The sequence below is a fragment of the Crocuta crocuta genome, unplaced genomic scaffold, assembly GCF_008692635.1.
Source record: "Crocuta crocuta isolate KB4526 unplaced genomic scaffold, BGI_CrCroc_1.0 scaffold130, whole genome shotgun sequence".
NCBI classification, from domain to species: domain Eukaryota; kingdom Metazoa; phylum Chordata; class Mammalia; order Carnivora; family Hyaenidae; genus Crocuta; species Crocuta crocuta.
In genome coordinates this window covers 1,440,550-1,454,247 of record NW_027527920.1, presented here as the reverse complement: position 1 = coordinate 1,454,247, position 13,698 = coordinate 1,440,550, and the positions used below count along the sequence as shown (strand labels likewise).

General features: G+C 40.6%; 1 protein-coding gene across 2 annotated transcripts in view; it reads right to left on the bottom strand.

Moving 5' to 3' along the window:
- NPTN (neuroplastin) overlaps positions 1 to 11,815 on the bottom strand; it is a 76,388-nt gene extending 64,573 nt beyond the window's left edge. The window contains exon 1 of one of the 2 annotated variants that reach the window (XM_077746004.1): positions 11,561 to 11,815. In XM_077746004.1, coding sequence (XP_077602130.1) covers positions 11,561 to 11,651 — 91 coding nt within the window. In that variant the 5' untranslated portion in view covers positions 11,652 to 11,815. The remainder of the gene's footprint in view (positions 1 to 11,560) is intronic. The other variant, XM_077745997.1, reaches the window with a different exon arrangement.
- Positions 11,816 to 13,698: the final 1,883 nt, after the last annotated feature.

Sequence of the window (13,698 nt, the reverse complement as noted above, 5' to 3'; positions counted from 1 at the left end):
CTAAAAAAATAAAAAAAAAAAAAAAAAAAAAAGATTTCTTTTGAGGCACCTGGGTGGCTCAGTCGGTTAAGCATACAACTCGTGGTTTCTGCTCAGGTCTTGGTCTCACAGTTCGTGAGTTCGAGCCCCATATCAAATCCCCTGCTTGGGATACTCTCTCTCCCTCCCTCTCTCTCTGCTCTTCCCCTGCGTGCTCGTGCTCTTTCTCTCTCTCTCTCAAATAAACTTTAAAAAAATTTCAAACTCACCAAATTACAAGACTCTTTGTTACTTAAATTCTAAATGGCAAACCAAAATAGGAAGAAAAAAGGACATTCTTCTAGTGTTGCTAGACTTAGCAAATAAAAATTCCTCATTGTTTATCTGAAATACAAATATAACTGGGCATCCTGCATTTCATCTGGCAACCTTACACTGTGAATTAAAGTGAGCTCCCACCTCTACCAAAGTATTACAGCACTAGCTCCCACTCAAAGAACAAGGGAGGGCTTCTATCACAGCAGAATTTTGACCAATGAAGAGTCTGTAAGTGTTCTTTTCCTGTTGATAAGTCTTTCTTAATAACTGATATTTACCATATAAAAGACAAAGCCTAATTTCTAAGAGCCAAAGGTTAAGCTTTTACTAGGTTCCATGCAGGCTAGTGAATGAACTCTTACGAAGCTTATGCTTCCATGTGTAAAACACACATTGGAAAAGTTTCATAGTGTAGGTTTTTGATAACTAAATTTAAAAAGTTGTTTATAAAGGATATAACAAACAGAAGCCTGTTTTCAGCATTACAGGCAGATCCTAAAAGCTACTTTAGGGGCACCTGGGTGGCTTAGTCAATTAAGCATCCCACTCTTGTTTTTTCCCCCCTTTTCCTCCTTTTCTCCTTTTTTTAAAATTTAAATCCAAGTTAGTTAACATAGTGTAATATCGATTTCAGGAAGAGAATTTAGTGATTCATCACTTTCGTATAATACCCAGTGCTCATCTCAACAAGGTGCCTTCCTTAAGGTCCATCACCTGTTTAGCCCATCCTCTGACCCAAAGAACACCCCACCAGCAACCCTCACTTTGTTCTCTGTATTTAAGAATCTCTTATTGTTTGTCTCCCTGTCTTTATCTTATATTTGCTTCCCTTCTGCTATGTTCATCTGTTTCGTTTCTTAAATACCTCATATGAGTGAAATCATATTATTTGTCTTTCTCTGAATGACTTCTTTTGTTTAGCATGATACACTCTAGTTCCATGCACATTGTTGCAAATGGCAAGATTTCATTCTTTTTGATTGCTACTGACTCTTGATTTTGGCTTAGGTCACAATCCCAGCGGCATGGAATTGAGCCTCCACTGGGCTCCGAGCTGAGTGTGGTGCCTGCTTGAGATTCTCTGCGCCTCCCCCCTCCCCCACCATCTCTCCACCTCTTTCTCCGAAAAAAGGGGTTTTTTTAATGCATTAAAAGCTACTTTAATGGATTCTAAAGTTAACCTATCATTTTTCTTGAATTCAGAATCATAGAACATTAGTGTTGGAAACAAAATAATTTCTGACCCTTAGAAACTTCTAGACATCCCACTTCATTTTATATTCATGTCCATAAAGGTTTTTTCTTCTATTATTGAGCTCCTAAGCAAGTACTAGAGATCCTCCCTTTTGTTTTATGAGATCTCTCTCCTCTCAACCAGTGCTTTGTCCTACTTACAATGGCACTGACAATAAGTGCAAATAACTATTTTGCTAGTTTCTTTAAAATCTTATTACTAAACCTATACAATTTCCTTGTGCTCTAGGCCACTGCTCTTTCATGCAGCCCATCCATCTTTGGAGACTGCCTAATTCCCTTACTTCATTTACACTGCTACCTTGAAGATATTAATAGATAGTCACATCCCACTAGTGTTCCCTTTTCCTAAATTTAGATCCTTCAGGCTTTTTTCCTAAGTCTTATGCTACCATCAGTGTATAATTATCTGCATTTTACCTTAAATGTGGACAGAAAGTGTTCATAATTATTTGAAGTTCTATCCTAGTAAGAAAACAGTAACACTGTTAGTAGTTCCATAATTTTGATATGTGATCACTAGGTTAATTTGTCTAAGGGTAATTCAATGACAGTTCCCAGCAAGTTTTCTGAAACCTCTTTATAGCTGCTTTTTTCTAGGTAGCAGTTTCCTGGTTTGCATTAAGACCATTTATTTCATCTTCCTTGGTGATGATTTGATGTTCAGCATTAATGAATATAATTTCAATGCTGAAGCTACTATGTCACTTTTTCCAGGTGTTCCACAATGGTTTCCAATCTGCTAAACTTATATAACTGAAAAAAATCCTAAATTAACTGTAGCATATTCCTTCAACCTAGGACTGAAAAGTATTTCAGGGGTGCCTCACTGGCTCCTTCAGTAGAACATATGATTCTTGATCTCAGGGTTGTGAGTTCAAGCCCCATGTCGGGTGTAGAGATTACTTTAAAAAGAAGGTCCTCGGAAGAAGGAGGGGAAAAAGAAAGTATTCCAATAGTTGGCAAAACAGAACAAGGACATACTGTTCGCCTTTTTTTCCTCCAAGCAATGTCTAAAAATGAGAAGATAAACTTGCTACTCTAGGATCTTAAACATGAAAGGCTAATGATTCTTGTGATGCTTCTTTCTTTCTCCCTCCCTTCCTGTGGCCAATGCTCAAGTCACTCTGTACTCCCCAGCAAAGTGCCTCAGACAACAGAGTAAGCATTCAGCTGTTAACAGGTAGAGCTATCAACCCTGTACTCAACCAGTAATTCGAAGGCAAGGGCTAAGGAATAAGGAACAGAAGTTCTAATTTAAAAGGACAACTAAACATACCACAAAACTTATGCCTTGATTATGATATTCAAATTGCTGTAGCTTCCCTATGTCCAAATAGGGGGGGGAAATCAGTATTATACAAGTAATGGCTAATGTACTAACTCAACATTGCTATATTTTCCTCATTAATAGTTACTAGTAACAGTATATGTTGATATTACTGACAGATACCTTGTGAACAATCCTTATGGTGTTTATAAAAATCATCAGATTGTTCCAGCCTAACATGGCATATAAAAAATAAAAACAACTCAAAACTACTCCATATCAGAAAATGCTGTTTTTCAAATAGGAGTCTTACCACCCATTAATGAACTATGGATGGAGCCAGAAGGTCACAATAGTTTTCTTCATATACATTAGAGTGCAGACATTGTTGTACAGAATGTCACATATTTACACCTTAGTTATAAATAAAATCTATTTCACCATCTGGGTCACAAACTAAAGTGTGAAAGCCTTTTTCTAAAGAGCTTTTATATTTTTAGAATCATTTCAACATAATTAAATGTGAACCAAATTATTTCTATTTTACTTATATAAGCTAATCCCTACTAAGTACATTTCAGCAACTAGAAAATTTTAATTTGTAATGTTAATTATCAGGTTATTTTTAAATTAATAAGCAGCAAGGATGTAGTTGATAACACTTGAAACTAGATAATGAATATATGGGAGTTTATTACATTACTCACTCTACTTTTTATATGTTTGACATTCTAACAAAAACATTTTTTAAAAAGCAAGGAAACAGACATACCTAACAAATACAAAGAAGAATAATGAATAAATATATAAACTGAGACTTTTAAGGGGCACCTGGGTGGCTCAGTTGGTTAAGCTTCCAACCTTGCCTCAGGTCATGATCTCATGGTTCGTGAGTTCCAGCCCTATGTCTGGCTTTGTGCTGACAGCTCAGAGCCTGGAGTCGGCTTCAGACTGTATCTCCCTCTCTCTCTACCCCTCCCCTGCTCGCTCTCTCTGCCTCTCTCAAAAATAAACATTTAAAAAATTTTTTGAGACTTTCAACACACTGTTTCTAAGGACTATCTACCTAGGAACTTCCTCAGATTTAATTCTGGTAATACTTGGATTGCCTTGTTCAACTATAATGGAAAGGTTTAGAGATCTACAAAAATACTAAGACCGGAGAAATGAAGTCATAAATAGAAAACAAACCTCTTCAAAGGATAATACGATTGTTTAGTGTGCTTCGTTTTCTCTTCACTGCTTCTACAAGAGNGAATCTGAAGCAGGCTCCAGGCTCTGAGCTGTCAGCACAGAGCCCAGTGCAGGACTTGAACCCAGGAACCATGACGTCATGACCTAAACCAAAGTCCAACTAAGTCACCCTGGTGCCCCAGTCAACTACCTTTCAACCAACAGAACATGAAGTATCTACCTACCTGGCAGCGATTTTCATTTTTTAAAATGTTTGATTCACACTGGCAATTTTCCCAGTGAGTTTAATATATGTTCTCTATTACACCATTCTGCCTTCCTTGAAATAAAAACTACAAATGTTGTCTGAAGTAAGTTTACAGGCAGTTGGGATTTCAAAGCAGTGCATGCCTCAGCGTCAATTTTTCTTATTTCCAAAATGTAAATTTCTAAAAACTTAGTAAAACAAAGTATTCTCTCCCTTGAGCCTCCAAGTTGTAAGGTCAATAGAACTGTGTAATTTTAGGAATGGAAGGGAATTTACACATCATCTAGTAAAAGTGGTTTTCAAATGCTCTATCAGGAAGAAAAGAATCAACGTCCTAACAATTGATATACACAAGTACACTCTTGTTTTTTTTTTTCTGTATCATGCATATGGAACATTTTGCCTTGTTAGTATTCTATTAGAAAATGACTTGACCTTCTGTCTTGTATTTTATATTTAATCACTTTTAGAATGTGAGTATACATTTGGATATGATTTAAACAACTGCTACATTTTGGAACTTAGTATTTTCTGATAATAGAATCTTGTATAATATATAGAACCCTGACGCTTTCAGAGTGATTTCACATTGTCTCATTTATATCTCACTGTATGGAGGAATACTTGGGTGTAACAACAATATAAACTAAGGTATAACAAAGAGAAGCAAAGCATATCTAAACTGATATATTTCTGGAAAATTCCTAAAACACACCATAAGCTTCTAGCAATTGAGATTATCTGGAAAGAAAGCCAGTCTTAATGCATTCCATAATTGTTTTCAGAAATGCAAAATACCATTCACAACTTTTTAGTACAAGTAACTTAATATAAGATTGTTTCCATTAAAGCTGACCACAATCTGTTTTAATGAAGAGATAGGACTGGGTTTTTAAAATTAACAAAAACATTCATTTGTTTTAACAAAAACAAATGAAACAAAAAACCAGCAAGTGGGTGAGGAACATTAAATATGTCTCCCACTAACTTACTGTATACAAATACTTATGAAATTCTTTAAACCCCATTTCTACACAGATAGACCAATTAAAAGTTCTAGGCAATCAGGTAAAATTAACCTCAAGTTAATTAGGTTTGATTAATGTATATCTTTGTATCTACATAAAAACAGACAAAAAAGTTAGATCTACTTTCAGTTTCACATAACATAGTAAATTAGAATTAGGAAGGTATAAATCTGGACTCCGTCTAAACTCAATTCTTGAAAAACAGATGTTTTATGCAGAAATCATGTTTTTACATAAGATCACTGCAGTATTTCATTTTAAGCTCAGTGAGAAACATATATAATACACACACACACACACACAAATAAATAAATAATAAATAAATGAATAACTGGTGAGGTCTATTTCTTGCCTTCCCAAAGCTAATCCTTACCAACTAAAATCAGATTTCTGGAAAAAAAAAAATCTACAAAAACCTCACAAACAAGTTTAAAAATGCATTATCTAAGGTGTTTACAATTAAATTCCATGTCATCAGGGGTGCCTGGGTGGCTCAGGTTGGGCATCCAGGTTGGTATCAGGTTGGGAAGTTGGGCATCCAACTTCAGCTCAGGCCATGATCTCACCATCCATGAGTTTGAGCCTTGCATCAGGTTCTATGCGGACAGCTTAGAGCCTGGAGTCTGCTTCAGATTCTGTGTCTCCCTCTCGCTCTCTGCCCCTTCCTTGCTCACACTCTATCTCTCAAAAATAAAATAAAAACATTAAAAAAACAAACTCCATGTATGTCATCAATGGTAGTTTTAACAATTCATGTAAAACAATACAATAATGTTTGATTTAAAGAGGCACACTGAGGGGTGCCTGGGTGGCTCAGTTGGCTAAGGGTCTGACTCCAGCTCAGGACATGATCTCATCAGAGCTTCTGAGCATTAGAGCCCCGTGCCGGTGGGCTCTGTGCTGATGGGTCAGAGCCCATATCCTGCCTCAGCTTCTGTGCCTCCTTCTCTCTCTGCCCCTCCCCTACTTGCACTCTCTCTCTCTAAAATAATTTTTTTTTTTTTAAATTAAGAGGCAGAAAGTCAAGCCAATTGTTCACAGGAGAAGATTTTGCACCATTTTTTTAAAAAAATGTTGATGTATGAATTTACTTTAGAGGTTCCTGTTGTATTCTTTCTGACAGATTCTATTTTTCCAGATGCTCCTCAAATAAATATTTATTTTTCAGTCTTACATCCTACTTTTCGCCTTGTACTACTGCAGCTTTTCTTGCCTTTCCCTTTCTCTTACAACTAACTTCATTCTCTATTTCTGATCTTGTCCAGACTGTGCTCTCACTGTAAACAAAAAATGAACAGATGCAGAAAATTTTTCACAGAATTCACCCCTTCCAAAACTTCTCTGCACAATTTTACCCAAAGCTTTACTGAATATATGATATCCAACATAGTCATTCATTGTTTTTCTACATACTTTATTTGTATAGATATTAGCTACTCGTTACCTTCCCAAATTGTCTTGCAGACAAAAACCTTTACACAGATCCAGCAAGTATCAGATTTTACATACACCTCACTTTGAAAGTACCTCAAACTAAGTAAATGAGAAAATGTTCAAATTGTCACAGCACTTACTTGGTCACACTGTTCATCTCTGCAGATGCAGTTAAACAATTACTTTTATTTTAAAAAAGAAAAAGGCAATACAGTAACATTTTGCCTTTTGCCAATGTCTAAAAATATGCTCCACTAGAGAAAATGTTTCATATCAAAATTGTACTGAGAACAAGAAAGGGATTCCTTCAAGACCCAACAGTCTAACTCCTCAGGAACATTGGTATAACTCACTCAAAGTCAGATACGTAATGATCTTCAATCCTAATTTTTGGCAAATGTTTGGACTCTGGAGCACATTTATATTTAATGGCTCTTATTTCCTTTTGTTGTTTTAACACCTGGTATATTAGCAAGTCAGCTCTATTAAGTCTCACAACACAAAAACCCATTTGCATCTCTAAATTGAATCTAGTAACCTTGAATAACAAAAACTAAGAGCACAGGACCAATCCTGACTTAGTAACAGGACCTTTCCACCCGAAACCAGGACCAATTTCTCATGCGTAGGTGCTCCACAACATCAGTAGTGACACTTTTGTCAGCTGCCTAAGAGACTAGAGGCTTATAATCTCCTCAGGAAATGCTTTACTGCAAAGCAAACTATTTCTTCTGGTCATTTAAAACCTTATTTAGATTAATTATGTTAAGATGTGTTGCTTGACATCTGGCATGTCTTTTGTGCCACTGCTGTAGGTACATCTGTCTTCTGTCACTCATTCCAGTGCACCCAAAGAAAAGATGCACAATCAATAGCAAATATATGTCTAAAAACGTACTCAGAAAACTGCAAAACCACTGAAGCAAATAGCACTTGACAGAAAAGAAAAAGATTTGTGAATCATCTATTTCAAATACTGGCATTGTTACAAATCACCATGTTCACAACTACCCAGTATCACCCAAGCAAAATAGTTTCTTAATATTTCGCTCATTAATAAAATTCATTAGGCTCCCTATTTTCTCCCACTAAGCAGTGTTAATTATCCAATATTATATTTTCAGTATGAATATATTACATTTTTACACCCCATTCCACATTCACTCATCAGTTAACACCTCCAACACTCCTACTGTGTGCCAGGCACTACATCCCACTTCTCTTTATCACAACAATGGGATTCTATGAAAATATTCTAGATTCTACCTAGCCCATATGAAAAGTATTTAGTTCACTGAAAGAAAAAGCATGAAATCTCCCAGACAATGAAATGGAAATATAAACTTCCTCACCAGAATTTGCAATTGCAGAGGCACTTAAAGTTACATAAGCTCAAGTGCAAATCTCTGTTGAGGGCCTTCAAAATGGCCTACTTTACTTTATTCAAGATAATGAACAATATTAAGTAACAAGTGTTCAACATATTCATGAAGAAAAATAGTCATTCTACTTAAAGGATAATAACAGTAACAACTAACACTATAGTGAGCAAACATTTAGTACATATAGTACTGTTCTACTACATAATATAGCATATGGCACATATAATAACATATAGCAACATATGTTACATATAGTAAAAATTCACTCCCTGTTGAAACTCATTCTCTATATGCCAGGCAGAAATCTAAGTGCTTTAGGGCCATTACCTCATTTAATCTTCGCATCATTCCCTAGGAGACTGGCATTATTATAAATTCCAATTTACAGATGGTAAAAATGAGATTTGGAAGTGATAAGCACTTTACTCCAAGATCACTTAGCTAAAAGGGCTGGACTCAAACACAGGTCTGCGTTCTTGATCACCATATAATGACACCTGGCTTACACTCATTCAATTTTAATTTTAAAGTCTAAAGCTCTGGACTGTCTTATCAAAGGGTTACTTTTTTGAGAAATTTTTTCTTTTCAAGTTTTTATTTAAATTCTAATTAGTTAACATATAGGATTCATCACTTATAACAACCAGGGCTCATCACAAGTGCCCTCCTTAATACCCATCACCCATTTAGCCCATTCCCCACCTTTAAAACAAGTTTCTTCCTTTAAAATGAATTACACCTTTCTTGATACACACAGAAAAAACACAACACTGTAACTAAGGATTTTAATTTCAACTGTAGTCCTACCAAGTCTAAATATCTGGATGAGAAACAAAGTCTATCTGAGTAAAAGCCTGGAGTCTCTATGGTAATGGGTGAGAAGTAAGAGACCTTGAGGGTCCAAATTCTTCATTTTAGGAATGATGAAAGAGACTTTTTGAAAAACATTTATACTAAATCTAAACTACCACACATATAATCCAGAAACACTTAGGGTTGGTTTTTTTTCCCTAAGCCAGCATTTTAAATAAATAACATTTTGATATCATACAGAGCATAGTATTCATTTCTGATGCACTAGATAAGAAAATACAAACTCCACGACAAGCGGTCAGACTATTGTAAGGCTATTACAAGTTGAAAGCATAAATCTTTACAATATGTTATAGAAAGCTATAAAATGGCATCCTTACCTATATGGACTCAAACTCAAAAAAAAAAACAAGTCATTTTTTTTCCCTCAAATCAATTTACATTCATTTGGGTCAAGTACAAGCTCAGCTTCACTTCACCAGTCATGTCATATGACTGAATTCAAGCTCATTTCAAGGAAAAGCTGCACTATGCTGTATTTAGAACACATACTGCTGAGAATAGCCAGTTGAGTCTTTGGTAGGCCTATCCAAAAACCTTGCTTTAGTTGCTAAGAAACTACAATTTCACCGTATTATAAATCATTGAAAGAAGCAAAGCCACAGCCCGGAGATTAAACATGTTAAAGATCAAGAAACTGTCACCTCTTGTGCCAAATGAAACAATGCTGGTTCCACAAATCAAACAGGTGAAACTAGTACTGGGCTCCTTTAAGGCACATCATTAATGCAGACTAAAAACTGATGACACAAATCAGACTAACTCTACCCTGCCTTCCAAAGCAGCCACATGCTTTGGAGGAAATTGAAAAAATACCCAACAGACTCCACATATTCAACTCTAGAGACAGAAGAGTATTTCCTTCCTGACCCCTGCAGTGATAATTCAAGGCCGTGAAGCATACATAAGATTTGATTAGTGCAATCTGTTACAACACTTGTATTTAACTGATAATGGTTTTTCAAGCCTTTATCGATGTATTTTCACTGTAATCTTCAGCATTTAAGCCGAGACTCTCAGAATGCTTAACTCCACTGGCTCTTAAAAAAAAAAAAAAAAAAAGCCTTTTTTCAGTTTCATAAAAATTAAAAAAAGAAAACCATTAAATTTCAACTATTCTAACAAGAGTAATTTTAAGTTGTTGTAGCATAATGAAGACACTGCGGGATTAGCAAAAATAATTTATAGTTCACTCTCTAGCACGGACTTCTCATAAGTTCTTTCCTATAAAAAATACTGTAAAGGCTGTTTTCCACAAGAGCAGAAACTAGCTCACAAGACTTTTCACCGCAGGAAGATCAATTCGGCAGCTGAATTGTAACACAAGTCCTCACCAGTCAGAATCTTTTTTTCTTTCTTTTTTTTTTGGTCCAGATCCCCCATCACCGTGGTTCCTCACGATTCCTCTCCATCTTCTCTGAAGCGCTGCGGTTCAAAACTTAATTCCGTTTCCACTACCCCCTGCACACATCTCGGGAACGACTTCTATGTTCCTCAGAAGCGATGGCCGTTCCGCCCTGAAACTTTGCGATCTTAAAAGCCCACTTCCTCCACCGCCTTGTCTTCAGTCACCGATTCGGTCACAACCAGGGCAGTTCCCAGTTTACGTGTTCCTTCCCAAAGGCCTAACCAGTACCCTCCAGCACTCGCCACAACTCCGCTCCTCCCCTCCCTAATATATCCTCCACACTGCACACCAACATTACACCCCCGGCTTCCTGCCTTTTACTCCCTTCCCTTATTTTCTGCCTTCGCCTCACCCCCCACCTCTCTAAGCAGGCACCCTTAGTGCTCGGATACGTATTCCCCTGCCTCACTTTCAACCCTTTCTCCCCATCCTCAGCTCCTTTTTCCTCTCCTTATTTAGACACTCCTTTTTGCTCTCCCAACCGCTACCCCGGAATGCCCAACACTCCACCCTCCTTAGCAAACCCAGCCCTCTTCCCCCATCTCGTTGAGAGCCCCAGATGCTTCTCCTTCCAGATCCCTTACTGCAGTCAACCCACTACCTTAGCATTCCACCTACCTTCCCTCCACCTCCATATCCAAGGTTCCCGGAGTCTTTACCCCTCCTCGGGGCTCTAGTACTCTGCTCGGTATNAGGATGTCACCGGTCTCGCGGGGCTCCCTTAGAATCCCCGATGACCCCAGCGCCCGGGACCCCCGCTCTCTCGGGCAGCCTGACACCACTCCCGTCGCCTTAACCACAAATACCTGCTTTCGACCGCCTTCTTTGAAAGCTGCGCCCCCTCCCCATCCGCCCCCGCTACTCCAGCTCCTCGCGTCGGCTTCCTGGGTGTCCCCTCCCAGACTCGGAGCGACGAGCCCCAAGGCGTGGAGCCTCGAAGTCTGCAACACCTCAGGCTCCTAACGGACGCCCCCACCTCTCGGACCGGCGCCTCGGTTCTCACACCCGCGCCTCTTGGAACTCCAGACCGGCATCTCCTCTCGGGTCCGCAGCCCCTCAGTTTCGACCGGCCCTCCTCCCCTTGCTCCGACACCTCCTCGGGCCCGGGACGGCCTGCTCCGGTCGCCGGCGTCCCTCAGCCCCCGCCCGGCCCGCCCCCGGCGCCCCACTTACCGTTCTGAGCGGCGCCTGGCCCTGGGAGGAGGGAGCCGGAGACCAGCAACAGAGAGAGGGCCAGGGCGCTGGGGAGCGACGAGCCCGACATCCTCCCTGCGGAAGACCGAACAGCGAATGGGCCGGGGCCGGGGCCGGAGCCGGGGCCAGGGAAGGGAGGGGAGGGAGGGAGGGGGCGGGCGAGTGCGCGAAGGAGTGAGCGAGGGAGGCAGCAACAGCTAGGCTCCGTCCTTCTCCGTCCTCCTCCTACCGCCGCAGCGCCCAAGCCTCGCGAGATCTTCCCTGCGGGCCGTGGGCGGCTAAGGAGCAACGGCGGCAAGGCTCGCGAGAAGAAGCGGCCTCGACGGTTGCTGCCGCCCCTCAGGCTCTGCGTCCCGCCCCTGCGGAGGCTGATTGGCCTAGAGCTGGATGGATCACGTGCCAACGGCGCTTCTGGCCACGTGACGGAGCGAGGCGGGGCTCCTCCACTCCCTCGGCCCTGAGGAACCGAGTAGTGTGCGTTCAGCCTACCTTCTGTGAAACGGGAGCGCGCTTAAATAAGAGGACGCTTTGGGGACACAATATATTGGGGACTCTCACGCTGCTTTTCATTTGTTGGAGCTACTGGCCGCAGAATTTGATGCACCACCGCGTTTTTCACGCCTTCCTTTCGTGGTCTCGCATCGAAGTCCTGTTATTTCTTCTTTCTGGTCATTGGCCTTAGACCCTTACAGGCATCTGACTCCAACCTCCCTCTTCAACCTTACGTTTTAATCTTCCAGGCATAGTGATGTGCTCCGCGTGTCGGATGCTACCTTGTCCTTCCTGCCTCTCGTGCTCCCGCCGCTTGAAATGTCCTCCTTTTTCTGCGCTTCTCCTCCGCCTCCTCCAGCATTTTGACCTTGTTTTGGTTTCATAGAATCTCAGGGCCTGAAGAGTCTATGAAATGCGTAACTGCGCATCCATAGACACTAAGTCCTACAAGGAAGTCGTCATGTGTTAACTTTCATGAAGAATCTTAAGAAGCACTTTTATGCAGCGAACATTTATTGAGTACCTGCTGGGTACCAGGTTTTCACACAGGCAATGAAACTCAGGTGAAAGCTAGTCCCCATTTTCACCAAGTTCACACCCTAGTCTATCAGAGGAGCAAGGAAGAGGACAACTGGCTGCATAGCAAAAGGACCCGCAGGAAAGGAGCCCGCAAAGTGCCCTGGCAGCGTGGTCACTGCGTGTTGTATGCAATTGAGAGACGCACGTTTTAACGGTGTTTTTGGTACTGCTAGGAGCACCGTCAATCCTTGGCTAACAAAGGAGTTTCTGTAGCTTGGCTCATCCCTGACTCAGAGCACACATCCTGGGAAGTGTCTGTGGGGTGACATTGTGAGAAGCCAAGTAAACAGTCCCGGTAATCTGACGTGATTCAAAGATAGAGCTTGGGGAACCCGGAGGAAGGATCACTCACCAGGACCCTCACGCTTGCAAGCCAAAGCAGTCTCACGCTTTCTACATGAACCGGACAGCTGGTGGTTCCAGACTGAGCTTTCAATCAAACACAGGGACTACAAATATGGCAAGTTGATGACGGAAATGAAAACGATATTCTCCAAGACGTTAGGTGTGTGAGTGACCAAAAGGTTGGCACGTATCCTTGGATGAAGGCCATCCTGCAGACAGCTCTATATGCAGGGCTACAGGGCTGCCTGGGGTGAGGCGAAGATTGTCAGCTAATGGAAGCTTTGGTGGGATGCAGCCATTCTGCCCCATCATAACCATAAGCCACATACCCCATTTAATTAGGGAGCCTCATAACAAGGGATCCTTATAAAATGATTGCGCTCATTTTGTGGGTAGGGGAACCCAGGCCAAGAGAGGCGTGACCTGCCTAGGGCCTGAATGTTAGTGGTAATCATTAATACCTAACAGCTTGTTCGACTTCTTCTGCGCTCTTGGCAAGAGTGCATTTCCCTGCCCTTCCACCTTGGGAGTGGCACATGACTTGCTTTGGCTAGCGAAATAGGAGAAATGACATATACCGTTTTCAAGTAGAAGCATATCATTTCAGTTGCAGACACTGTCGCATACTCTTTTCTTTGTGTGGCCATCTGTGATAGTGGAAACATTTGTCAAAATGAAGCTTATGTCAGCCTGGGTCCCTA